At 59.8% G+C, this 25338-nt stretch overlaps 1 protein-coding gene across 1 annotated transcript in view; it reads right to left on the bottom strand.

Moving 5' to 3' along the window:
- Nucleotides 1-1590: 1590 nt before the first annotated feature.
- Nucleotides 1591-25338, bottom strand: part of LOC128901597 (butyrophilin subfamily 1 member A1-like) — a 45164-nt gene continuing 21416 nt past the window's right edge. Inside the window, exons 2-3 of the mRNA XM_054183669.1 lie at nucleotides 3065-3218; nucleotides 1591-2568 (exon numbers count right to left, since the gene is read on the bottom strand). Of these exons, the coding sequence (XP_054039644.1) occupies nucleotides 1892-2568; nucleotides 3065-3218 (831 nt within the window). The 3' untranslated portion in view covers nucleotides 1591-1891. The remainder of the gene's footprint in view (nucleotides 2569-3064; nucleotides 3219-25338) is intronic.

Genomic DNA, 25338 nt, shown 5'->3' with positions numbered 1-25338 from the left:
TCCCCAAGGGTTTCCAAGGGGTCCCAAGGGGTTCCAAGGGGTCCCCAACGGTTTCCAAGGGGTCCCAGGGGCTTCCAAGGGGTCCCCAAGGGGTCTCAAGGGTTTCCAAGGGGTCTCCAGGGTTCCCAAGGGGGTCCCCAAGGGTTTCCAAGAGGGCGTCCAGGGGGTCCCAAGGGTTTCCAAGGGGTCCCAAGGGGTTCCAAGGGGTTCCAAGTGATTGCAAGGGGTCCCAAGGGGTTCCGAGGGTTCCCAAGGGGTTCCAAGGGGTCACAAATGGGGTCCCCAAGGGTTTCCAAGGGGTCTCCACAGGGTTCCAAAGGGTCTCCAGGATTTCCAAGGAGTCCCAAGGGTTTCCAAGAGAGTCCCCAGTTGTTCCCAAGGGGTTCCAGGGGGGACCCCAAGGGATTCCAAGGGATTCCAAGGCGGTCCTCAAGGGTTTCCAAGGGGTCCCAAGGGGTTCCAAGGTGTCACAAAGGGGGTCCCCAATGGTTTCCAAGGGAGTTCCAAGGGGTTCCAGGGTTTTCGAAGGGGTCCCAAGGGGTTCCGAGGTGTCCCCTATGGTTTCCAAGGGGTCCCAGGGGCTTCCAAGGGGTCCCCAAGGGGTCCCGAAGGGGTCCCAAGTGTTTCCAAGGGGTCTCCAGGGTTCCCAAGGGGGTTCCCAAGGGTTTCCAAGGGGTCCCAAGGGGTTCCAAGGGGTCCCAAGGGTTTCCAAGGGGTCCCAAGGGTTTCCAAGGGGTCCCAAGGGGTTCCGAGGGGTCCACAAGGGTTTCCAAGGGGGTCCCCAAGGGTTTCCAAGAGGGTCTCCAGGGGGGTCCCAAGGTTTTCCAAGGGGTCCCAAGGGGTTCCGAGGGGTCCCAAGGGGGTCCCCAAGGGTTTCCAAAAGGGTCTCCAGGGTTTCCAAGGGGTCCCAAGAGGTTCCAAGGGGGTCCCCAAGGGTTTCCAAGGGGTCTCAAGGGGTTCCAAGGGGTCTCCAGGGTTCCCAAGGGGTCCCAAGGGTTTCCAAGGGGTCCCAAGTGGTTCCAGGGGGGGCCTAAGCGTTCCCAAGGGGGTCCCCAAGGGTTTCCAAGAGGGTCTCCAGGGTTTCCAAGGGGTCTCCAAGGGGTTCCAAGGGGTTCCAAGGGGTTCCAAGGGGTCTCCAGGGTTCCCAAGGGGTCCAGGGGTTTCCAAGGGGTCCCAAGGTGTTCCAACGAGGGTCCCCAAGGGTTTCCAAGTGGTTCCCAGGGGGTCCTGGCCCCCTTGGACTCCCCCCGGGGTGGGAGGGGGGGGGTTTAACCCCACATCAGCAATGTAGGACCAGGCAGCGGCTCCCGCGCCGTTGCCCATCCCCCCGTGTTGGGGGGTGGGGGGGTGGGGAGGGGAGAAGAGGGAGAAAAGGGGCGGGAAAAAGACCCTCGCGGGTTGGGGGGCAGGCGGCCGAATAGAGGACCAACGGGCGAGGAAAAGACCGATATTTATTGTAAAATAACGTACGGGATAAAGCGACCCGACGCCGAGTTGCCCTCCCCACCCGAGCGCTGGTTGCCCGGCCCGTCCCCAGCGGCGACGGCGGGTCCCGGCCCCCCCACCCCACCTCCGGCAGCGACCCCCCGTTTCTATCCCCAGCGGGACGCCCGTGGGGTGGAATATCCCTTTTTGGCGCCTTCTCCCGGCCGCGCTCCCACTGGGCTGCGACGGGGAAGGCGAAAAAAAAGAAAAAAGCCCTCGACTGACGGACGGAAACGGCTCTCAGCCGCGTCCCGACGTCGTGTTCTCGCCCGCTAAATCCAAAACGGCAACCGAGAGCCGAAGGAAAATTCCCTCCATCAAAGCTGAAAGGACGACACCCCCCGCAGCCGCTCGCAGCGGGAGGGGACACGACACCCCGCAGCGACCCCCCTCTGTCCCCTGCCCCTCACTCCCCCTCTGCTCCCTGGGCTGGGGCACAGGGATGGACGTCTCCCGCGGGATCCAGGAGAGGAGCGCGGGGAGTCTCTGGAGAAGGGCAGGGGCTGCCGGCGGCCGGGGAGGGGAGGGAAGGGGGGATGAGGGTCTGGGGGGCGCTGCCCCTCAGGCACAGCTGGGTTTTCTCTGTTTCTACCAAAAACCAGGGGCGCAGGGTCTCCCCTTTGAACGAGGCTGGTGGGAACGTGAAGATCTCGACCCCGGTGTCGGCATGGAGGAAAGTCACCAGCCCCTGTGTGCAGTCCAGACAGACCCAGATCCTGCTGGGGAGCGGGGACCGGGGGAGGAAGGTGCGACGAGAGGTGAGAGACGCGAACTGCCCATAGCAGTACCGCACTGCCCAGATCCCTCCTTCAGGGCTCCAGTTCGAGAACGTCTTCCTCTCCACAGACTCCCTGGCCACCCCAACACCCCACCATGAGTCACCTCCCACCTCCCCCTCCACCTCCACCTCCCAGCAGTGTCTCCCCTCCCGGAACCTCTCCCGGCCCAAAACGCAGAACCAATAGGTAAATCTCTCCGGGATGTCGGGCAGGTCCCGCTCTTCCCTTTGCCGCCTCACGCGCCTCCGATCGGCCGACAGGACGAGTTGGGAATGAGCCGTGTTCGGATCCAGGGTCACCACGTCTGCAGGGCACAGGAGGAGCCGCAGCGTCGGAGCTCAGTCCCGGGCAGGTTTCACCCCCTCGGGGACAGGACCTGCCCCGCGGGGCAGGAGACTGGGCATCTCCTTCCTCCTCTCCATCCCCACCACGGGGCCGGTCCCAGCACGGCCACGGCCGAGCTCGGTCCCGTGGGAAGAGGCACCGGTGGGGCTGCAGCCCGCGCAGGGAGGAGCAGGACGGGGAGGCAGGGGCTGGGCTGGGCAGTGCACGGGGTCTCAGGGGGTGGTGGCTCCTCTGGGGCCCAAGGGGGTGACTCAGAATGGGGCGAAACGGCAAGAAAACGGGGCGAGATACAGCCCAGTGCCATGGTCTGGGGGGGTCTGAGTCACCAACACGACTCGGCATGGCCAGTCCCCCTTCAGTGGCCACCCAGTGCCTTCACTGGCCACCCAGTTACACCTCCCACAGAGGGAAAGGGAGGAGAACCACCCGTAAAATACAGTAAAATACGCAATTACCTGGATTTTCAGGAAGCAGGAACTTTCTCCACGCTACAAGGAGGGACAAGAGCAAGGTCACGTCCCACGGCCGGTCCCCAGGGACTCGGGGCAGGGGAGAGGGTCCATCCCTGGGCTGGTGTCCCCCGGCCGCCCACCCTCCCGGGCATGTCCCCTGGGGGTTTGCTCAGATCCAGGGGATGGAGGGGATGGAGGGGACAGACACAGCGGGAAAGGGCCGAGCAGAGAGCGCCCGGGAGAGGACACCGAGGCAAGAGGAGATCACGGAGACTCACCCAACCGTGCAGCTTGTTCCTCTGGAATGGAAAAAAAGAAGAGCTGAGTGATGAGAGGGGACGGCTTCTCATCCCATGGCTGCTCCTTTAGGAGCGCACAGAGCTCGAGGAGAGCTCAGAGAGTTTGGGGAGTGGGAAAAGACCACAAAACCCTGTGAATGGCCCCCTCCAGCCAGGTCATGTCCCACGGCCGGTCCCCAGGGAGTCTGGCCAAGGGAGAGGGTCCATCCCTGGGCTTGTGTCCCCCAGCTGCCCACCCTCCCAGGCACATCCCCTTGGGGTTTCCCCACACCCAGGGGATGGAGGGATGGAGGGGACGGGCAAAGGGGGAAAGGGACGAGCACAGAGCACCCGGGACAGGACACCAAGCCAAGAGGAGATCACGGAGACTCACCCAACCGTGCAGCTTGTTCCTCTGGAATGGAAAAAAAGAAGAGCTGAGTGATGAGAGGGGACGGCTTCTCATCCCATGGCTGCTCCTTTAGGAGTGCACAGAGCTCGAGGAGAGCTCAGAGAGTTTGGGGAGTGGGAAAAGACCACAAAACCCTGTGAATGGCCCCCTCCAGCCAGGTCATGTCCCATGGCCGGTCCCCAGGGAGTCTGGCCAAGGCAGAGTGTCCATCGCTGGGCTGGTGTCCCTGTCCTGGTTCCGGTGGGGATAGGGTTAACTTTTCCTGGTATTCCATGCCATGTGAGCCACGCCCACCCTGAGCTGCCGGGGGAGGGGGCAGGAAGTTGCTGCTTAAAAGCGGGCTGGGGCGGCCCGGGTCCGGCCGGCGAGCGGCGAGCGGCGGGGGAGCGGCGGTTCCGTAATCGCGTTTGTATATTCCCCTATCCGTGTTGTTGTTGTTGTTGTTGTTTGCCTGTTCCCTTTGCTGTTCTATTAAACTGCCTTTGTCTCAACCCAAGAGTCTTGCCTTTTCTTACGATTCTTCCTGTATTAGGAAGGCACGAGCGAGCGACACGTGGTTCTTTGTTGCCGTCTGAGGCTAAACCACGACAGTCCTTTTTGGCGCCCAACGTGGGGCTCGAAGGGTTGAGATAACGACAGAATCCAACTAGAACGTGGAAAAAACGGTTTTGGTTTTTTTTTTGTATGCATTTATTTTATTAGGTAAGTAGTCACTGGTCATCATGTTGCTTGGTTTGTTCTCATGGCTGTGTTACATAAATTCCTATATGGCTTATGTACTCCCTGCGATGCTGTTTACCATGTCTGGAACAGGGATGAGGATTATCATTCTGCTGTCCTGTGCGATATCTGTTTATGATATGATAACATCACTGTTCAGACGGCTATTTTGGGGTGTTTATGTGGTTTTGCTGTCCTGTCCGTACATTGGACACCGTCTCTCAGAATTTGTTAATAATTTCCCCAGCCCTTTTGCCTCCCTTTTCTCCTTCGGGTCAGGTATGACAGCTTTTGAGAATTTTGAATATCCTTGGGATACTCAAACTAGCGTGTTCCTAGTGCTATGTCTCCTGAATACGTTCCAGGTCTTGTTTAGGGTTAAGCGACTATTTAAGACTACCACCCGGAGATCTGCTCCGAGGCTGGATAGTCAGGGGTGGCATGGCATGTGGGAGAGCATGGGCAGGTACCTAGAGAACTACTCACCTCCAATGGTCTGGGACTTCACCCCTGAACAATTACAGGACCCTGATAAAGTGGTAGAATATTTGAAGGGAAAATGCTGTGGCTATTCTAGAGAGGCACAACTCACCGCGCTGTGCTGGGCCCTGGCCAGTATCTACCAGGCACTGCTCAGAATTATGCAGCACCCTCAAGGGGAAGAGATGGAAACCAGACCTGCGGCGGCCCCTGCGGCTGCTGCAGCCCCTGCTGCAGCCCCTGCGGCGGCCCCTGTGGCTGCTGCAATCCTTGCGACGGACACTGCGGCTACTGCAATCCTTGCGACAGACACTGCGGCTACTGCAACCCCCGTGGTAGCCACTGCCACTGAACCAGGGAACCAACCCGTGCCGGTATCAGTTGCCCCCATACAGAAGAAGAAGTACACAAAGAAATCAGTTCTCTTAGTAAGAGATGATGATGAACCAGGGCCATCACGAGAGCAGGAGGAAGAGGCAGAACCAGAGATAATTACTCGATCCCTGTCCTTGAGTGAGCTGCGGGATATGCGAAAAGATTTTAGCCGACTTTCAGGCGAGCACATTGTCACCTGGCTGCTCCGGTGCTGGGATAATGGGGCCAGTAGCCTGGAATTAGAGGGTAGGGAGGCCAGGCAGCTGGGATCCCTGTCTAGGGAAGGCGGCATTGACAAGGCAATCGGGAAAAAGACCCAAGCCCTCAGCCTCTGGAAACGACTCCTGTTAGGCGTGAGGGAGAGGTACCCCTTCAGCGAGGATGTTGTATGTCAGCCAAGCAAGTGGACTACCATGGAAAGAGGTATCCAGTACCTGAGAGAATTAGCCGTGCGGGAGATGATTTATTATGACTTGGACAATGCAGACTTACCCACAGACCCTGATGAGGTGCGATGCACAAGGCCCATGTGGCGGAAGTTTGTACGGAGCGCACCATCGTCATATGCCAACTCCCTGGCAGTAATGGAATGGAAAGGTGAAGAGGGACCAACGGTGGATGAGGTAGCTGGCCGGCTCCGGCGATATGAAGAAAGTCTCTCTTCCCCCCTTGTCTCAGCTGTGGAGAAACTGTCGCGGAAGGTCCAGCAACTTGAAGAGAATATGTCCTACTCCCCACCTGCACGGGCCAGCATCTCAGCTATTAGAAGCAGGCATTTCCCCACTCAAGAGAGAGAGTACAGAGGGTACACACCACGAGGCACCCTGTGGTTCTACCTGCGGGACCACGGAGAGGACATGAGGAAGTGGGATGGACAACCTACTTCGATCCTGCGGACACGGGTACAGGAGTTGCAAGGAAGGACAACCACAAAAGGGGATCCCTCCAGGAAAAGTGCCGCCCCAGTTTCCAGTGGGCCGTTCCCCAGACAGAGCAGAAGGCCTGATCTTGCTTCTGATCCTCTTGAAGGAACTTCCAAGTCATTTATGCAAGAAGTGAGTAATGGATACTATGACCAGTATTAGGGGGGCCCTGCCTCCGGCCAGGTGGAGGAAAGGGACAACCGGGTTTATTGGACGGTGTGGATTCGATGGCCTGGCACATCAGACCCACAGGAGTATAAGGCTCTAGTGGACACGGGTGCGCAGTGTACTTTAATACCATCAAGCTATAGAGGGGCAGAACCCATTTGTATTTCTGGGGTGACAGGGGGATCCCAAGAGTTGACTGTACTGGAGGCAGAAGTGAGCCTAACTGGGAATGAGTGGCAAAAGCATCCCATTGTGACTGGCCCAGAGGCTCCATGCATCCTTGGTATAGATTACCTCAGGAGAGGGTATTTTAAGGACCCAAAAGGGTACTGTTGGGCCTTTGGCATAGCTGCTTTGGAGACAGAGGAAGTTAAACAGTTGTCTGCCTTGCCTGGTCTCTCGGAGGATTCTGCTGTTGTGGGGTTGTTGAGGGTCAAAGAACAACAGGTGCCGATTGCTACCACAACGGTGCATCGGCGGCAGTATCGCACTAACCGAGACTCTCTGATTCCCATCCATGAGCTGATTCGTCAACTAGAGGTTCAAGGAGTGATCAGCAAGACTCGCTCACCCTTTAACAGTCCCATATGGCCGGTGCGAAAATCTAATGGAGAGTGGAGGCTAACTGTAGACTATCGTGGTCTGAATGAAGTCACGCCACCGCTGAGTGCTGCTGTGCCAGACATGCTAGAACTCCAGTACGGACTGGAGTCCAAGGCAGCCAAGTGGTATGCCACGATTGATATAGCGAATGCATTTTTCTCAATCCCTTTGGCAGCAGAGTGCAGGCCACAGTTTGCTTTCACTTGGAGGGGCGTCCAATACACCTGGAATCGACTGCCCCAGGGGTGGAAACACAGCCCCACCATTTGCCATGGACTGATCCAGACTGCACTGGAACAGGGTGAAGCTCCAGAACATCTGCAGTACATTGATGACATCATTGTATGGGGAAACACAGCAGAAGAAGTTTTTGAGAAAGGGAGTAAAATAGTCCAAATCCTTCTGAACGCTGGTTTTGCTATAAAGCGAAGTAAGGTCAAGGGACCTGCGCAGGAGATCCAGTTTTTAGGAATAAAATGGCAAGATGGACGCCGTCAGATTCCAATGGATGTGATCAACAAAATAGCAGCTATGTCTCCACCAACTAGTAAAAAGGAAACACAGGCTTTCTTAGGCATTGTGGGTTTTTGGAGAATGCATATCCCAGATTACAGTCAAATTGCAAGCCCTCTGTATCAAGTAACCCGGAAGAAGAATGATTTTAAATGGGGTCCTGAGCAACGACAAGCTTTTGAACAAATCAAACAGGAAATAGTCCATGCAGTGGCCCTGGGGCCAGTCCGGGCAGGACAAGATGTTAAAAATGTGCTCTACACCGCAGCCGGGGAGAACGGCCCTACCTGGAGCCTCTGGCAGAAAGCACCAGGGGAGACCCGACGTCGACCCCTAGGGTTTTGGAGTCGTGGATACAGAGGATCCGAAGCCCGCTACACTCCAACAGAAAAAGAGATATTGGCAGCATATGAAGGGGTTCGAGCTGCTTCGGAAGTGGTTGGCACAGAAGCACAGCTCCTCTCAGCACCTCGACTGCCGGTGCTGGGCTGGGTGTTCAAAGAAAGGGTCCCCACCACACATCATGCAACCGATGCTACATGGAGTAAGTGGATTGCACTGATCACGCAGCGAACTCGAATGGGAAACCCCAGTCGCCCAGGAATTCTGGAAGTGATCATGGACTGGCCAGAAGGCAAGGATTTCGGAATGTCACCAGAGGAGGAGGTGACGCGTGCAGAAGAGGCCCCACCATATAATAAACTGCCAGAAAATGAGAAGAAATATGCCCTGTTCACTGATGGGTCCTGCCGGATTGTGGGATAGCATCGAAAGTGGAAGGCTGCTGTGTGGAGTCCTACACGACGGGTTGCAGAAGCCAGTGAGGGACAGGGTGAATCGAGCCAGTTTGCAGAGGTGAAAGCCATTCAGCTGGCTTTGGACATTGCTGAGCGAGAAAAATGGCCAGTACTTTATCTCTACACTGACTCATGGATGGTGGCAAATGCTCTGTGGGGGTGGCTACAGCAGCGGAAGCAGGGCAACTGGCAGCGCAGAGGCAAACCCATCTGGGCTGCTGAGCTATGGCAAGATATTGCTGCCCGGATAGAGAATCTGGTTGTGAAAGTACGCCATGTAGATGCCCACGTACCAAAGAATCGGGCCACAGAGGAACATCAGAACAACCAGCAGGTGGATCGGGCCGCTAGGATTGAAGTGGCTCAGGTGGATCTGGACTGGCAACATAAGGGTGAACTATTCATAGCTCGGTGGGCCCATGACTCCTCAGGCCATCAAGGGAGAGATGCGACATATAGATGGGCTCGTGACCGAGGGGTGGACTTGACCATGGACACTATTGCACAGGTCATCCATGAATGTGAGACATGCGCTGCGATCAAACAAGCCAAGCGTTTGAAGCCTCTTTGGTATGGAGGGCGATGGCTGAAATACAAATATGGGGAGGCCTGGCAGATTGATTATATCACGCTGCCACAAACCCGTCAAGGCAAGCGCCGTGTGCTCACAATGGTGGAAGCAACCACTGGATGGCTGGAAACATACCCTGTGCCCCATGCCACTGCCCGGAACACTATCCTGGGCCTTGAAAAGCAAGTTCTGTGGCGACATGGTACCCCAGAGAGAATTGAGTCGGACAACGGGACTCATTTCCGAAACAGCCTCATAGACACCTGGGCCAAAGAGCATGGTATCGAGTGGGTGTATCACATCCCCTATCACGCACCAGCCTCTGGGAAGATGGAACGATACAATGGACTGTTAAAAACTACACTGAGAGCAATGGGTGGTGGGACTTTCAAACACTGGGATACGCATTTAGCAAAAGCTACCTGGCTAGTTAACACCAGGGGATCTAACAATCGGGCTGGCCCTGCCCAATCAAAACTTCCACGTACTGTAGAAGGGGATAAAGTCCCCATAGTGCACATGAAGAATATGCTAGGGAAGACAGTCTGGGTTAGTCCTGCCTCAGGCAAAGGCAAACCCATCCGTGGGATTGCTTTTGCCCAAGGACCTGCGTGCACTTGGTGGGTGATGCGGAAGGATGGGGAAGTCCGATGTGTACCTCATGGGGATCTGATTTTGGGTGAGAATAGCCAATGAATCAGATTGTGTGCTGTTAATTGCTATAATTGCTATCAGTTGTACTACAAGTAAGGCACAGGGGTGATGGGATAAGAACTGATCTCAGCAGCCGGCGCCCAGCAGTTTCCTCAAGATCTACATCTTCAGCCTACAGACTGCGTGCATGAGCCACACCAGGTGCACCAGTCACAAGCTCCGAAAAATACAGCATGCAACAGACCAGCACCACCCAGCATCTCACCTGCCCTGAGAGACTGTTCTAACAGATGGAGCCCAAAGCCGTGGATTAAAAGAACTCAACGGACACTTTGGAGGGATGACCCATAAACTAAGGGTATTATATGTGTGTATATATATATATATATATATAACAGGGGAAAGTGGTGGCAATTCATTGGAACCTGCTGGGCATGGCATAGATGGTATGGAATAAGGGGTGGATAATGTCCTGGTTCCGGTGGGGATAGGGTTAACTTTTCCTGGTATTCCATGCCATGTGAGCCACGCCCACCCTGAGCTGCCGGGGGAGGGGGCAGGAAGTTGCTGCTTAAAAGCGGGCTGGGGCGGCCCGGGTCCGGCCGGCGAGCGGCAAGCGGCGGGGGGAGCGGCGGTTCCGTAATCGCGTTTGTATATTCCCCTATCCGTGGTGTTGTTGTTGTTGTTGTTTGCCTGTTCCCTTTGCTGTTCTATTAAACTGCCTTTGTCTCAACCCAAGAGTCTTGCCTTTTCTTACGATTCTTCCTGTGTTTGGAAGGCACGAGCGAGCGGCACGTGGTTCTTTGTTGCCGTCTGAGGCTAAACCATGGCAGGGTCCCAAGTGGTTCCGAGGGGTCCCCAATGGTTTCTATGGGGTGCCAGGGGCTTCCAAGGGGTCCACAAGGTGTCCCAAGCGTTTCCAAGGGGTCTCTAGGATTCCCAAGGGGGTCCCCAAGGGTTTCCAGGAGGGTCTCCAGGGGGGTCCCAAGGGTTTCCAAGGGGTCCCAAGGGGTCCCGAGGGGTTCCAAGGGGTCCCCAATGGTTTCCAAGGGGTCCCAGGTGCTTCCAAGGGGTCCCCAAGGGGTCTCAAGGGTTTCCAAGGGGTCTCCAGGGTTCCCAAGTGGGTCCCCAAGGGTTTCCAAGAGGGTCTCCAGGGGGTCCCAGGGGTTTCCAAGGGGTCCCAAGGGGTTCTGAGGGGCCTCCAGGGTTTCCAAGGAGTCCCAAAGGTTTCCAAGGGGTCCCAAGGGGTTCCAAGGATTCCAAGTGATTCCAAGGGGTCCCAAGAGGTTCTGAGGGGTCCCAAGGGGTTCCAAGGGGTCCCAAAGGGGGTCCCCAAGGGTTTCCAAGGGGGTTCCAAGGGGTTCCAAGGGTGTCCAAGGGGTCCCAAGGGGTTCCGAGGGGTCCCCAAGGGTTTCCAAGGGGTCCCCAAGGGTTTCCAAGAGGGTCTGCAGGGGGGTCCCAAGGGTTTCCAAGGGGTCCCAAGGGGTTCCAAGGGGTTCCAAGGGGTCCGAAGGGGTCCGAAGGGGTTCCGAGGGGTCCCAAAGGGGGTCCCCAAGGGTTTCCGAGGGGTCTCCAAGGGGTTCCAAGGGGTGTCCAGAAGTTCCAAGGAGTCCCAAGGGTTTCCAAGAGGGTCCCCAGGGGTTTCCAAGGGGTTCCAGGGGGGTCCCCAAGGGTTTCCAAGGGCTTCCAAGGGGTCCCCAATGGTTTCTAAGGGGTCCCAGGGGCTTCCAAGGGTTCCCCAAGGGGTCCCAAGGGTTTCCAAGGGGTCTCCAGGGTTCCCAAGGGGATCCCCAAGGGTTTCCAAGAGGGTCTCCAGGGGGGTCCCAAGGGTTTCCAAGGGGTCCCAAGGGGTTCCAAGGGGTCACAAAGGGGGTCCCCAAGGGTTTCCAAGCGGGTTCCAAGGGGTCCCAAGGGTTTCCAAGGGGTCCCAAGGGGTTCCGAGGGGTCCCCAAGGGTTTCCAAGGGGTCCCAAGGGCTTCCAAGAGGGTCTCCAGGGTTTCCAAGGGGTGCCAAGAGGTTCCAAGGGGGTCCCCAAGGGTTTCCAAGGGGGTCTTAAGGGTTTCCAAGGGGTCCCCAACGGTTTCCAAGGGGTCTCCAGGGTTCCCAAGAGGGTCCCCAAGGGTTTCCAAGAGGGTCTCCAGGGGGGTCCCAAGGGTTTCCGAGGGGTCCCAAGGTGTTCCAAGGGGTCCCAAGGGAGTCCCCAAGGGTTTCCGAGGGGTCCCAAGGGTTTCCAAGGGGTCCCAAGGGGTTCCAAGGGGTCCCAAGGGGGTCCCCAAGGGTTTCCAAGGGGGTTCCAAGGGGTTCCAAGGGTTTCCTAGGGGTCCCAAGGGTTTCCAAGGGGGTCCCCAATGGGTTCCAGGGGGGTCCCAAGGCTTTCCAAGGGGGTCTCCAGGGTTTCCAAGGGGTCCCATGGGGTTCCATGGGGGTCCCAAGGGTTTCCAAGGGGTCCCAAGGGGTTCCGAGGGGTCCCCAATAGGTTTCGAAGGGGTCCCAAGGGGTTCCGAGGGGTCCCCAAGGGTTTCCAAGAGGTCCCAAGGGCTTCCAAGAGGGTCTCCAGGGTTTCCAAGGGGTGCCAAGAGGTTCCAAGGGGTCCCCAAGGGTTTCCAAGGGGGTCCCAAGGGTTTCCAAGGGGGTCCCCAAGGGTTTCCAAGGGGTCCCAAGGGGTTCCGAGGGGTCCCAAGGGGTTCCAAGGGGTCCCCAATGGTTTCCAAGGGGTCTCCAGGGGGGTCCCAAGGGTTTCCAAGGGGTCCGAAGGGTTTCCAAGGGGTCCCAAGGGGTTCCGAGTTGTCTCCAGGGTTTCCAAGGAGTCCCAAGGGTTTCCAAGGGGTCCCAAGGGGTTGCAAGGGGTCTCCAAGGGTTTCCAAGGGGTCCCAAGGGGTTCCGAGGTGTCCCAAGTGGTTCCAAGGGGTCCCAAGGGAGTCCCCAAGGGTTTCCAAGGAGTCCCAAGGGTTTCCAAGGAGGTCCCATAGGGGTTCCAGGGGGGTCCCAAGGCTTTCCAAGGGGGTCTCCAGGGTTTCCAAGGGGTCCAAAGGGGTTCCATGGGGGTCCCAAGGGTTTCCAAGCGGTCCCAAGGGGTTCCGAGGGGTCCCCCAGGGTTTCCAAGGGGTCCCAAGGGCTTCCAAGAGGGTCTCCAGGGTTTCCAAGGGTTCCCAAGAGGTTCCAAGGGGGTCCCCAAGGGTTTCCAAGGGGTCACAAGGGGTTCCAAGGGGTCCCAAGGGGTTCCAAGGGGTCCCCAACGGTTTCCAAGGGGTCCCAGGGCCTTCCAAGGGGTCCCCAAGGGGTCCCGAAGGGGTCCCAAGGGTTTCCAAGACGGTCTCCACGGGGGTCCCAAGGGTTTCCAAGGGGTCCCAAGGGGTCCTGAGGGGTCCCAAGGGGTTCCAAGGGGTCCCCAATGGTTTCCAAGGGTTCCCAGGGGCTTCCATGGGGTCCCCAAGGGGTCTCAAGGGTTTCCAAGGGGTGTCCAGGGTTCCCAAGGGGGTCCCCAAGGGTTTCCAATAGGGTCTCCAGGGGGGTCCCAAGGGTTTCCAAGGGGTGCCAAGGGGTCACAAAGGGGTTCCCCAAGGGTTTCCAAGAGGGTCTCCAGGGTTTCCAAGGGGTGCCAAGAGGTTCCAAGGGGGACCCCAAGGGTTTCCAAGGGGTCCCAAGGGGTTCCAAGGGGTCTCCAACGGTTTCCAAGGGGTCCCAGGGGCTTCCAAGGCATCCCCAAGAGGTCCCGAAGGGGTCCCAAGGGTTTCCATGGGGTCTCCAGGGTTCCCAAGGGGGACCCCAAGGGTTTCCAAGAGGGTCTCCAGGGGGGTTCCAAGGGTTTCCAAGGGGTCCCAAGGGGTTCCGAGGGGCCTCCAGGGTTTCCAAGGAGTCCCAAGGGTTTCCAAGGGGTCCCAAGTGGTTCCAAGGGGTCCCAAAGGGGGTCCCCGAGGGTTTCCAAGGGGGTTCCAAGGGGTTCCAAAGGTTTCCAAGGGGTCCCAAGGGGTTCCGGGGGGTCCCCAAGGGTTTCCAAGGGGTCCCAAGGGTTTCCAAGATGGTCCCCAGGAGTTTCCAAGGGGTTCCAGGGGGGTCCCGAAGGGTTTCCAAGGGATTCCAATGGGGTCCCCAAGGGTTTCCAAGGGGTCCCAAGGGGTTCCGAGGGGTCCCAAGGGGTTCCAAGGGGTCCCCAATGGTTTCCTAGGGGTCCCAGGGGCTTCCAAGGGGTCCCCAAGGGGTCTCAAGGGTTTCCAAGGGGTCTCCAGGGTTCCCAAGGGAGTCCCCAAGGGTTTCCAAGAGGGTCTCCAGGGGGGTCCCAAGGGTTTCCAAGGGGTCCCAAGGGGTTCCGAGGGGTCTCCAGGGTTTCCAAGGGGTCCCAAGGGGTTCCAAGGGGTCCCAAGGGTGTCCCCAAGGGTTTCCAAGGCGGTTCCAACGGGTTCCAAGGGGGTCCCCAAGGGGTTCCAGGTGGGTCCCAAGGCTTTCCAAGGTGGTCTCCAGGGTTTCCAAGGGGTCCCAAGGGGTTCCATGGGGGTCCCAAGGGGTTCCGAGGGGTCCCCAAGGGGTCCCGAAGGGGTCCCAAGGGTTTCCAAGGGGTCCCAAGGGTTTCCAAGATGGTCCCCAGGAGTTTCCAAGGGGTTCCAGGGGGGTCCCGAAGGGTTTCCAAGGGATTCCAAGGGGGTCCCCAAGGGTTTCCAAGAGGGTCTCCAGGGGGTTCCAAGGGTTTCCAATGGGTCCCAAGGGGTCCTGAGGGGTCCCAAGGGGTTCCAAGGGGTCCCCAATGGTTTCTAAGGGGTCCCAGGGGCTTCCAAGGGGTCCCCAAGGGGTCTCAAGGGTTTCCAAGGGGTCTCCAGGGTTCCCAAGGGGGTCCCCAAGGGTTTCCAAGAGGGTCTCCAGGGGGGTCCCAAGGGTTTCCAAGGGGTCCCAAGGGCTTCCAAGGGGTCACAAAGGGGGTCCCCAAGGGTTTCCAAGCGGGTTCCAAGGGGTTCCAAGGGTTTCCAAGGGGTCCCAAAGGGTTCCGAGGAATCCCCAAGGGTTACCAAGGGGGTCCCAAGGGTTTCCAGGAGGGTCTCCAGGGATTCCAAGGGGTCCCAAGAGGTTCCAAGGGGGTCTCCAGGGATTCCAAGGGGTTCCAAGAGGTTCCAAGGGGGTCCCCAACGGTTTCCAAGGGCGTCCCAAGGGTTTCCAAGGGGGTCCCCAAGGGTTTCCAAGGGGTCCCAAGGGTTTCCAAGGGGTCCCAAGGGGTTCCATGGGTGTCCCAAGGGTTTCCAAGGGGTCCCAAGGGGTTCCGAGGGGTCCCCAAGGGTTTCCAAGAGGTCCCAAGGGCTTCCAAGAGGGTCTCCAGGGTTTCCAAGGGGTGCCAAGAGGTTCCAAGGGGTCCCCAAGGGTTTCCAAGGGGGTCCCAAGGGTTTCCAAGGGGGTCCCCAAGGGTTTCCAAGGGGTCCCAAGGGGTTCCGAGGGGTCCCAAGGGGTTCCAAGGGGTCCCCAACGGTTTCCAAGGGGTCTCCAGGGTTCCCAAGAGGGTCCCCAAGGGTTTCCAAGAGGGTCTCCAGGGGGGTCCCAAGGGTTTCCAAGGGGTCCGAAGGGTTTCCAAGGGGTCCCAAGGGGTTCCGAGGGGTCCCAAGGGGTTTCCAAGGGGTCCCCAATGGTTTCCTAGGGGTCCCAGGGGCTTCCAAGGGGTCCCCAAGGGGTCTCAAGGGTTTCCAAGGGGTCTCCAGGGTTCCCAAGGGGGTCCCCAAGGGTTTCCAAGAGGGTCTCCAGGGGGGTCCCAAGGGTTTCCAAGGGGTCCCAAGGGGTTCCGAGGGGTCTCCAGGGTTTCCAAGGGGTCCCAAGGGGTTCCAAGGGGTCCCAAGGGTGTCCCCAAGGGTTTCCAAGGCGGTTCCAACGGGTTCCAAGGGGGTCCCCAAGGGGTTCCAGGTGGGTCCCAAGGCTTTCCAAGGTGGTCTCCAGGGTTTCCAAGGGGTCCCAAGGGGTTCCATGGGGGTCCCAAGGGGTTCCGAGGGGTCCCCAACGGGTCCCGAAGGGGTCCCAAGGGTTTCCAAGGGGTCTCCAGGGTTCCCAAGGGGGTCCCCAAGGGTTTCCAAGAGGGTCTCCAGGGGGTTCCAAGGTGTCCCCAAGGGGTTCCGAATGTGTCCCAAGGGTTTCCAAGGGGTCTCAAGTGTTTCCAAGAGGGTCTCCAGGGGGGTCCCAAGGGTTTCCAAGGGGTCCCAAGGGGTTCCAAGGGGTTCCAAGTGTTTTCAAGGGGTCCCAAGTGGTTCCGAGGGGTCCCCAATGGTTTCTATGGGGTGCCAGGGGCTTCCAAGGGGTCCACAAGGTGTCCCAAGCGTTTCCAAGGGGTCTCTAGGATTCCCAAGGGGGTCCCCAAGGGTTTCCAGGAGGGTCTCCAGGGGGGTCCCAAGGGTTTCCAAGGGGTCCCAAGGGGTCCCGAGGGGTCCCAAGGGGTTCCAAGGGGTCCCCAATGGTTTCCAAGGTGTCCCAGGGGCTTCCAAGGGGTCCCCAAGGGGTCTCAAGGGTTTCCAAGGGGTCTCCAGGGTTCCCAAGTGGGTCCCCAAGGGTTTCCAAGAGGGTTTCCAAGGAGTCCCAAAGGTTTCCAAGGGGTCCCAAGGGGTTCCAAGGATTCCAAGTGATTCCAAGGGGTCCCAAGAGGTTCTGAGGGGTCCCAAGGGGTTCCAAGGGGTCCCAAAGGGGGTCCCCAAGGGTTTCCAAGGGGGTTCCAATGGGTTCCAAGGGTTTCCAAGGGGTCCCAAGGGGTTCCGAGGGGTCCACAAGGGTTTCCAAGGGGTCCCCAAGGGTTTCCAAGAGGGTCTCCAGGGGGGTCCCAAGGGTTTCCAAGGGGTCCCAAGGGGTTCCAAGGGGTTCCAAGTGTTTCCAAGGGGTCCGAAGGGGTTCCGAGGGGTCCCAAGGGGTTCCAAGGGGTCCCAAAGGGGGTCACCAAGGGTTTCCGAGGGGTCTCCAAGGGGTTCCAAGGGGTCTCCAGAAGTTCCAAGGAGTCCCAAGGGTTTCCAAGAGGGTCCCCAGGGGTTTCCAAGGGGTTCCAGGGGGGTCCCCAAGGGTTTCCAAGGGGTTCCAAGGGGTCCCAAGGGCTTCCAAGGGGTCCCCAATGGTTTCTAAGGGGTCCCAGGGGCTTCCAAGAGTTCCCCAAGGGGTCCCAAGGGTTTCCAAGGGGTCTCCAGGGTTCCCAAGGGGGTCCCCAAGGGTTTCCAAGAGGGTCTCCAGGGGGGTCCCAAGGGTTTCCAAGGGGTCCCAAGGGGTTCCAAGGGGTCACAAAGGGGGTCCCCAAGGGTTTCCAAGCGGGTTCCAAGGGGTCCCAAGGGTTTCCAAGGGGTCCCAAGGGGTTCCGAGGGGTCCCCAAGGGTTTCCAAGGGGTCCCAAGGGTTTCCAAGAGGGTCTCCAGGGTTTCCAAGGGGTGCCAAGACGTTCCAAGGGGGTCCCCAAGGGTTTCCAAGGGGGTCTTAAGGGTTTCCAAGGGGTCCCCAAGGGTTTCCAAGAGGGTCTCCAGGGGGGTCCCAAGGGTTTCCGAGGGGTCCCAAGGTGTTCCAAGGGGTCCCAAGGGAGTCCCCAAGGGTTTCCGAGGGGTCCCAAGGGTTTCCGAGGGGTCCCAAGGGGTTCCAAGGGGTCCCAAGGGGGTCCCCAAGGGTTTCCAAGGGGGTTCCAAGGGGTTCCAAGGGTTTCCGAGGGGTCCCAAGGGTTTCCAAGGGGTCCCAAGGGGTTCCAAGGGGTCCCAAGGGGGTCCCCAAGGGTTTCCAAGGGGGTTCCAAGGGGTTCCAAGGGTTTCCTAGGGGTCCCAAGGGTTTCCAAGGGGGTCCCCAATGGGTTCCAGGGGGGTCCCAAGGCTTTCCAAGAGGGTCTCCAGGGTTTCCAAGGGGTCCCATGGGGTTCCATGGGGGTCCCAAGGGTTTCCAAGGGGTCCCAAGGGGTTCCGAGGGGTCCCCAATAGGTTTCAAAGGGGTCCCAAGGGGTTCCGAGGGGTCCCCAAGGGTTTCCAAGAGGTCCCAAGGGCTTCCAAGAGGGTCTCCAGGGTTTCCAAGGGGTGCCAAGAGGTTCCAAGGGGTCCCCAAGGGTTTCCAAGGGGGTCCCAAGGGTTTCCAAGGGGGTCCCCAAGGGTTTCCAAGGGGTCCCAAGGGGTTCCGAGGGGTCCCAAGGGGTTCCAAGGGGTCCCCAACGGTTTCCAAGGGGTCTCCAGGGGGGTCCCAAGGTTTTCCAAGGGGTCCGTAGGGTTTCCAAGGGGTCCCAAGGGGTTCCGAGTTGTCTCCAGGGTTTCCAAGGAGTCCCAAGGGTTTCCAAGGGGTCCCAAGGGGTTGCAAGGGGTCTCCAAGGGTTTCCAAGGGGTCCCAAGGGGTTCCGAGGTGTCCCAAGTGGTTCCAAGGGGTCCCAAGGGAGTCCCCAAGGGTTTCCAAGGAGTCCCAAGGGTTTCCAAGGAGGTCCCATAGGGGTTCCAGGGGGGTCCCAAGGCTTTCCAAGGGGGTCTCCAGGGTTTCCAAGGGGTCCCAAGGGGTTCCATGGGGGTCCCAAGGGTTTCCAAGCGGTCCCAAGGGGTTCCGAGGGGTCCCCCAGGGTTTCCAAGGGGTCCCAAGGGCTTCCAAGAGGGTCTCCAGGGTTTCCAAGGGTTCCCAAGAGGTTCCAAGGGGGTCCCCAAGGGTTTCCAAGGGGTCTCCAGGGTTTCCAAGGGGTCCCAAGGGGTTCCAAGGGGTCCCAAGGGTGTCCCCAAGGGTTTCCAAGGCGGTTCCAACGGGTTCCAAGGGGGTCCCCAAGGGGTTCCAGGTGGGTCCCAAGGCTTTCCAAGGTGGTCTCCAGGGTTTCCAAGGGGTCCCAAGGGGTTCCATGGGCGTCCCAAGGCGTTCCGAGGGGTCCCCAAGGGGTCCCGAAGGGGTCCCAAGGGTTTCCAAGGGGTCTCCAGGGTTCCCAAGGGGGTCCCCAAGGGTTTCCAAGAGGGTCTCCAGGGGGTTCCAAGGTGTCCCCAAGGGGTTCCGAATGTGTCCCAAGGGTTTCCAAGGGGTCTCAAGTGTTTCCAAGAGGGTCTCCAGGGGGGTCCCAAGGGTTTCCAAGGGGTCCCAAGGGGTTCCAAGGGGTTCCAAGTGTTTTCAAGGGGTCCCAAGTGGTTCCGAGGGGTCCCCAATGGTTTCTATGGGGTGCCAGGGGCTTCCAAGGGGTCCACAAGGTGTCCCAAGCGTTTCCAAGGGGTCTCTAGGATTCCCAAGGGGGTCCCCAAGGGTTTCCAGGAGGGTCTCCAGGGGGGTCCCAAGGGTTTCCAAGGGGTCCCAAGGGGTCCCGAGGGGTCCCAAGGGGTTCCAAGGGGTCCCCAATGGTTTCCAAGGGGTCCCAGGGGCTTCCAAGGGGTCCCCAAGGGGTCTCAAGGGTTTCCAAGGGGTCTCCAGGGTTCCCAAGGGGGTCCCCAAGGGTTTCCAAGAGGGTTTCCAAGGAGTCCCAAAGGTTTCCAAGGGGTCCCAAGGGGTTCCAAGGATTCCAAGTGATTCCAAGGGGTCCCAAGAGGTTCTGAGGGGTCCCAAGGGGTTCCAAGGGGTCCCAAAGGGGGTCCCCAAGGGTTTCCAAGGGGGTTCCAATGGGTTCCAAGGGTTTCCAAGGGGTCCCAAGGGGTTCCGAGGGGTCCACAAGGGTTTCCAAGGGGTCCCCAAGGGTTTCCAAGAGGGTCTCCAGGGGGGTCCCAAGGGTTTCCAAGGGGTCCCAAGGGGTTCCAAGGGGTTCCAAGTGTTTCCAAGGGGTCCGAAGGGGTTCCGAGGGGTCCCAAGGGGTTCCAAGGGGTCCCAAAGGGGGTCACCAAGGGTTTCCGAGGGGTCTCCAAGGGGTTCCAAGGGGTCTCCAGAAGTTCCAAGGAGTCCCAAGGGTTTCCAAGAGGGTCCCCAGGGGTTTCCAAGGGGTTCCAGGGGGGTCCCCAAGGGTTTCCAAGGGGTTCCAAGGGGTCCCAAGGGCTTCCAAGGGGTCCCCAATGGTTTCTAAGGGGTCCCAGGGGCTTCCAAGGGTTCCCCACGGGGTCCCAAGGGTTTCCAAGGGGTCTCCAGGGTTCCCAAGGGGGTCCCCAAGGGTTTCCAAGAGGGTCTCCAGGGGGGTCCCAAGGGTTTCCAAGGGGTCCCAAGGGGTTCCAAGGGGTCACAAAGGGGGTCCCCAAGGGTTTCCAAGCGGGTTCCAAGGGGTCCCAAGGGTTTCCAAGGGGTCCCAAGGGGTTCCGAGGGGTCCCCAAGGGTTTCCAAGGGGTCCCAAGGGTTTCCAAGAGGGTCTCCAGGGTTTCCAAGGGGTGCCAAGACGTTCCAAGGGGGTCCCCAAGGGTTTCCAAGGGGGTCTTAAGGGTTTCCAAGGGGTCCCCAACGGTTTCCAAGGGGTCTCCAGGGTTCCCAAGAGGGTCCCCAAGGGTTTCCAAGAGGGTCTCCAGGGGGGTCCCAAGGGTTTCCGAGGGGTCCCAAGGTGTTCCAAGGGGTCCCAAGGGAGTCCCCAAGGGTTTCCGAGGGGTCCCAAGGGTTTCCAAGGGGTCCCAAGGGGTTCCAAGGGGTCCCAAGGGGGTCCCCAAGGGTTTCCAAGGGGGTTCCAAGGGGTTCCAAGGGTTTCCTAGGGGTCCCAAGGGTTTCCAAGGGGGTCCCCAATGGGTTCCAGGGGGGTCCCAAGGCTTTCCAAGGGGGTCTCCAGGGTTTCCAAGGGGTCCCATGGGGTTCCATGGGGGTCCCAAGGGTTTCCAAGGGGTCCCAAGGGGTTCCGAGGGGTCCCCAATAGGTTTCGAAGGGGTCCCAAGGGATTCCGAGGGGTCTCCAAGGGTTTCCAAGAGGTCCCAAGGGCTTCCAAGAGGGTCTCCAGGGTTTCCAAGGGGTGCCAAGAGGTTCCAAGGGGTCCCCAAGGGTTTCCAAGGGGGTCCCAAGGGTTTCCAAGGGGGTCCCCAAGGGTTTCCAAGGGGTCCCAAGGGGTTCCGAGGGGTCCCAAGGGGTTCCAAGGGGTCCCCAACGGTTTCCAAGGGGTCTCCAGGGGGGTCCCAAGGGTTTCAAAGGGGTCCGTAGGGTTTCCAAGGGGTCCCAAGGGGTTCCGAGTTGTCTCCAGGGTTTCCAAGGAGTCCCAAGGGTTTCCAAGGGGTCCCAAGGGGTTGCAAGGGGTCTCCAAGGGTTTCCAAGGGGTCCCAAGGGGTTCCAAGGGGTCACAAAGGGGGTCCCCAAGGGTTTCCAAGCGGGTTCCAAGGGGTCCCAAGGGTTTCCAAGGGGTCCCAAGGGGTTCCGAGGGGTCCCCAAGGGTTTCCAAGGGGTCCCAAGGGTTTCCAAGAGGGTCTCCAGGGTTTCCAAGGGGTGCCAAGACGTTCCAAGGGGGTCCCCAAGGGTTTCCAAGGGGGTCTTAAGGGTTTCCAAGGGGTCCCCAACGGTTTCCAAGGGGTCTCCAGGGTTCCCAAGAGGGTCCCCAAGGGTTTCCAAGAGGGTCTCCAGGGGGGTCCCAAGGGTTTCCGAGGGGTCCCAAGGTGTTCCAAGGGGTCCCAAGGGAGTCCCCAAGGGTTTCGGAGGGGTCCCAAGGGTTTCCAAGGGGTCCCAAGGGGTTCCAAGGGGTCCCAAGGGGGTCCCCAAGGGTTTCCAAGGGGGTTCCAAGGGGTTCCAAGGGTTTCCTAGGGGTCCCAAGGGTTTCCAAGGGGGTCCCCAATGGGTTCCAGGGGGGTCCCAAGGCTTTCCAAGGGGGTCTCCAGGGTTTCCAAGGGGTCCCATGGGGTTCCATGGGGGTCCCAAGGGTTTCCAAGGGGTCCCAAGGGGTTCCGAGGGGTCCCCAATAGGTTTCGAAGGGGTCCCAAGGGATTCCGAGGGGTCTCCAAGGGTTTCCAAGAGGTCCCAAGGGCTTCCAAGAGGGTCTCCAGGGTTTCCAAGGGGTGCCAAGAGGTTCCAAGGGGTCCCCAAGGGTTTCCAAGGGGGTCCCAAGGGTTTCCAAGGGGGTCCCCAAGGGTTTCCAAGGGGTCCCAAGGGGTTCCGAGGGGTCCCAAGGGGTTCCAAGGGGTCCCCAACGGTTTCCAAGGGGTCTCCAGGGGGGTCCCAAGGGTTTCCAAGGGGTCCGTAGGGTTTCCAAGGGGTCCCAAGGGGTTCCGAGTTGTCTCCAGGGTTTCCAAGGAGTCCCAAGGGTTTCCAAGGGGTCCCAAGGGGTTGCAAGGGGTCTCCAAGGGTTTCCAAGGGGTCCCAAGGGGTTCCGAGGTGTCCCAAGTGGTTCCAAGGGGTCCCAAGGGAGTCCCCAAGGGTTTCCAAGGAGTCCCAAGGGTTTCCAAGGAGGTCCCATAGGGGTTCCAGGGGGGTCCCAAGGCTTTCCAAGGGGGTCTCCAGGGTTTCCAAGGGGTCCCAAGGGGTTCCATGGGGGTCCCAAGGGTTTCCAAGCGGTCCCAAGGGGTTCCGAGGGGTCCCCCAGGGTTTCCAAGGGGTCCCAAGGGCTTCCAAGAGGGTCTCCAGGGTTTCCAAGGGTTCCCAAGAGGTTCCAAGGGGGTCCCCAAGGGTTTCCAAGGGGTCACAAGGGGTTCCAAGGGGTCCCAAGGGGTTCCAAGGGGTCCCCAACGGTTTCCAAGGGGTCCCAGGGCCTTCCAAGGGGTCCCCAAGGCGTCCCGAAGGGGTCCCAAGGGTTTCCAAGACGGTCCCCACGGGGGTCCCAAGGGTTTCCAAGGGGTCCCAAGGGGTCCTGAGGGGTCCCAAGGGGTTCCAAGGGGTCCCCAATGGTTTCCAAGGGTTCCCAGGGGCTTCCATGGGGTCCCCAAGGGGTCTCAAGGGTTTCCAAGGGGTGTCCAGGGTTCCCAAGGGGGTCCCCAAGGGTTTCCAAGAGGGTCTCCAGGGGGGTCCCAAGGGTTTCCAAGGGGTGCCAAGGGGTCACAAAGGGGTTCCCCAAGGGTTTCCAAGAGGGTCTCCAGGGTTTCCAAGGGGTGCCAAGAGGTTCCAAGGGGGACCCCAAGGGTTTCCAAGGGGTCCCAAGGGGTTCCAAGGGGTCTCCAACGGTTTCCAAGGGGTCCCAGGGGCTTCCAAGGCATCCCCAAGAGGTCCCGAAGGGGTCCCAAGGGTTTCCATGGGGTCTCCAGGGTTCCCAAGGGGGACCCCAAGGGTTTCCAAGAGGGTCTCCAGGGGGGTTCCAAGGGTTTCCAAGGGGTCCCAAGGGGTTCCGAGGGGCCTCCAGGGTTTCCAAGGAGTCCCAAGGGTTTCCAAGGGGTCCCAAGGGGTTCCAAGGGGTCACAAAGGGGGTCCCCAAGGGTTTCCAAGGGGGTTCCAAGGGGGTCCAAATGTTTCCAAGGGGTCCCAAGGGGTTCCGGGGGGTCCCCAAGGGTTTCCAAGGGGTCCCAAGGGTTTCCAAGATGGTCCCCAGGAGTTTCCAAGGGGTTCCAGGGGGGTCCCGAAGGGTTTCCAAGGGATTCCAAGGGGGTCCCCAAGGGTTTCCAAGAGGGTCTCCAGGGGGTTCCAAGGGTTTCCAATGGGTCCCAAGGGGTCCCGAGGGGTCCCAAGGGGTTCCAAGGGGTCCCCAATGGTTTCTAAGGGGTCCCAGGGGCTTCCAAGGGGTCCCCAAGGGGTCTCAAGGGTTTCCAAGGGGTCTCCAGGGTTCCCAAGGGGGTCCCCAAGGGTTTCCAAGAGGGTCTCCAGGGGGGTCCCAAGGGTTTCCAAGGGGTCCCAAGGGCTTCCAAGGGGTCACAAAGGGGGTCCCGAAGGGTTTCCAAGCGGGTTCCAAGGGGTCCCAAGGGTTTCCAAGGGGTCCCAAAGGGTTCCGAGGAATCCCCAAGGGTTACCAAGGGGGTCCCAAGGGTTTCCAGGAGGGTCTCCAGGGATTCCAAGGGGTCCCAAGAGGTTCCGAGGGGGTCTCCAGGGATTCCAATGGGTTCCAAGAGGTTCCAAGGGGGTCCCCAACGGTTTCCAAGGGCGTCCCAAGGGTTTCCAAGGGGGTCCCCAAGGGTTTCAAAGGGGTCCCAAGGGTTTCCAAGGGGTCCCAAGGGGTTCCATGGGTGTCCCAAGGGTTTCCAAGGGGTCCCAAGGGGTTCCGAGGGGTCCCCAAGGGTTTCCAAGAGGTCCCAAGGGCTTCCAAGAGGGTCTCCAGGGTTTCCAAGGGGTGCCAAGAGGTTCCAAGGGGTCCCCAAGGGTTTCCAAGGGGGTCCCCAAGGGTTTCCAAGGGGTCCCAAGGGGTTCCGAGGGGTCCCAAGGGGTTCCAAGGGGTCCCCAACGGTTTCCAAGGGGTCTCCAGGGTTCCCAAGAGGGTCCCCAAGGGTTTCCAAGAGGGTCTCCAGGGGGGTCCCAAGGGTTTCCAAGGGGTCCGAAGGGTTTCCAAGGGGTCCCAAGGGGTTCCGAGTTGTCTCCAGGGTTTCCAAGGAGTCCCAAGGGTTTCCAAGGGGTCCCAAGGGGTTGCAAGGGGTCTCCAAGGGTTTCCAAGGGGTCCCAAGGGGTTCCGAGGTGTCCCAAGTGGTTCCAAGGGGTCCCAAGGGAGTCCCCAAGGGTTTCCAAGGAGTCCCAAGGGTTTCCAAGGAGGTCCCATAGGGGTTCCAGGGGGGTCCCAAGGCTTTCCAAGGGGGTCTCCAGGGTTTCCAAGGGGTCCCAAGGGGTTCCATGGGGGTCCCAAGGGTTTCCAAGCGGTCCCAAGGGGTTCCGAGGGGTCCCCCAGGGTTTCCAAGGGGTCCCAAGAGGTTCCAAGGGGGTCCCCAAGGGTTTCCAAGGGGTCACAAGGGGTTCCAAGGGGTCCCAAGGGGTTCCAAGGGGTCCCCAACGGTTTCCAAGGGGTCCCAGGGCCTTCCAAGGGGTCCCCAAGGGGTCCCGAAGGGGTCCCAAGGGTTTCCAAGACGGTCTCCACGGGGGTCCCAAGGGTTTCCAAGGGGTCCCAAGGGGTCCCGAGGGGTCCCAAGGGGTTCCAAGGGGTCCCCAATGGTTTCCAAGGGTTCCCAGGTGCTTCCAAGGGGTCCCCAAGGGGTCTCAAGGGTTTCCAAGGGGTGTCCAGGGTTCCCAAGGGGGTCCCCAAGGGTTTCCAAGAGGGTCTCCAGGGGGGTCCCAAGGGTTTCCAAGGGGTGCCAAGGGGTCACAAAGGGGTTCCCCAAGGGTTTCCAAGAGGGTCTCCAGGGTTTCCAAGGGGTGCCAAGAGGTTCCAAGGGGGACCCCAAGGGTTTCCAAGGGGTCCCAAGGGGTTCCAAGGGGTCTCCAACGGTTTCCAAGGGGTCCCAGGGGCTTCCAAGGCATCCCCAAGAGGTCCCGAAGGGGTCCCAAGGGTTTCCATGGGGTCTCCAGGGTTCCCAAGGGGGACCCCAAGGGTTTCCAAGAGGGTCTCCAGGGGGGTTCCAAGGGTTTCCAAGGGGTCCCAAGGGGTTCCGAGGGGCCTCCAGGGTTTCCAAGGAGTCCCAAGGGTTTCCAAGGGGTCCCAAGGGGTTCCAAGGGGTCACAAAGGGGGTCCCCAAGGGTTTCCAAGGGGGTTCCAAGGGGGTCCAAATGTTTCCAAGGGGTCCCAAGGGGTTCCGGGGGGTCCCCAAGGGTTTCCAAGGGGTCCCAAGGGTTTCCAAGATGGTCCCCAGGAGTTTCCAAGGGGTTCCAGGGGGGTCCCGAAGGGTTTCCAAGGGATTCCAAGGGGGTCCCCAAGGGTTTCCAAGAGGGTCTCCAGGGGGTTCCAAGGGTTTCCAATGGGTCCCAAGGGGTCCCGAGGGGTCCCAAGGGGTTCCAAGGGGTCCCCAATGGTTTCTAAGGGGTCCCAGGGGCTTCCAAGGGGTCCCCAAGGGGTCTCAAGGGTTTCCAAGGGGTCTCCAGGGTTCCCAAGGGGGTCCCCAAGGGTTTCCAAGAGGGTCTCCAGGGGGGTCCCAAGGGTTTCCAAGGGGTCCCAAGGGCTTCCAAGGGGTCACAAAGGGGGTCCCCAAGGGTTTCCAAGCGGGTT

The sequence above is a fragment of the Rissa tridactyla genome, chromosome 27 (assembly GCF_028500815.1).
Source record: "Rissa tridactyla isolate bRisTri1 chromosome 27, bRisTri1.patW.cur.20221130, whole genome shotgun sequence".
Lineage (NCBI taxonomy): Eukaryota > Metazoa > Chordata > Aves > Charadriiformes > Laridae > Rissa > Rissa tridactyla.
The sequence above is the reverse complement of the archived record's forward strand: the minus strand, read 5'-3'. Positions and strand labels throughout refer to the sequence as shown.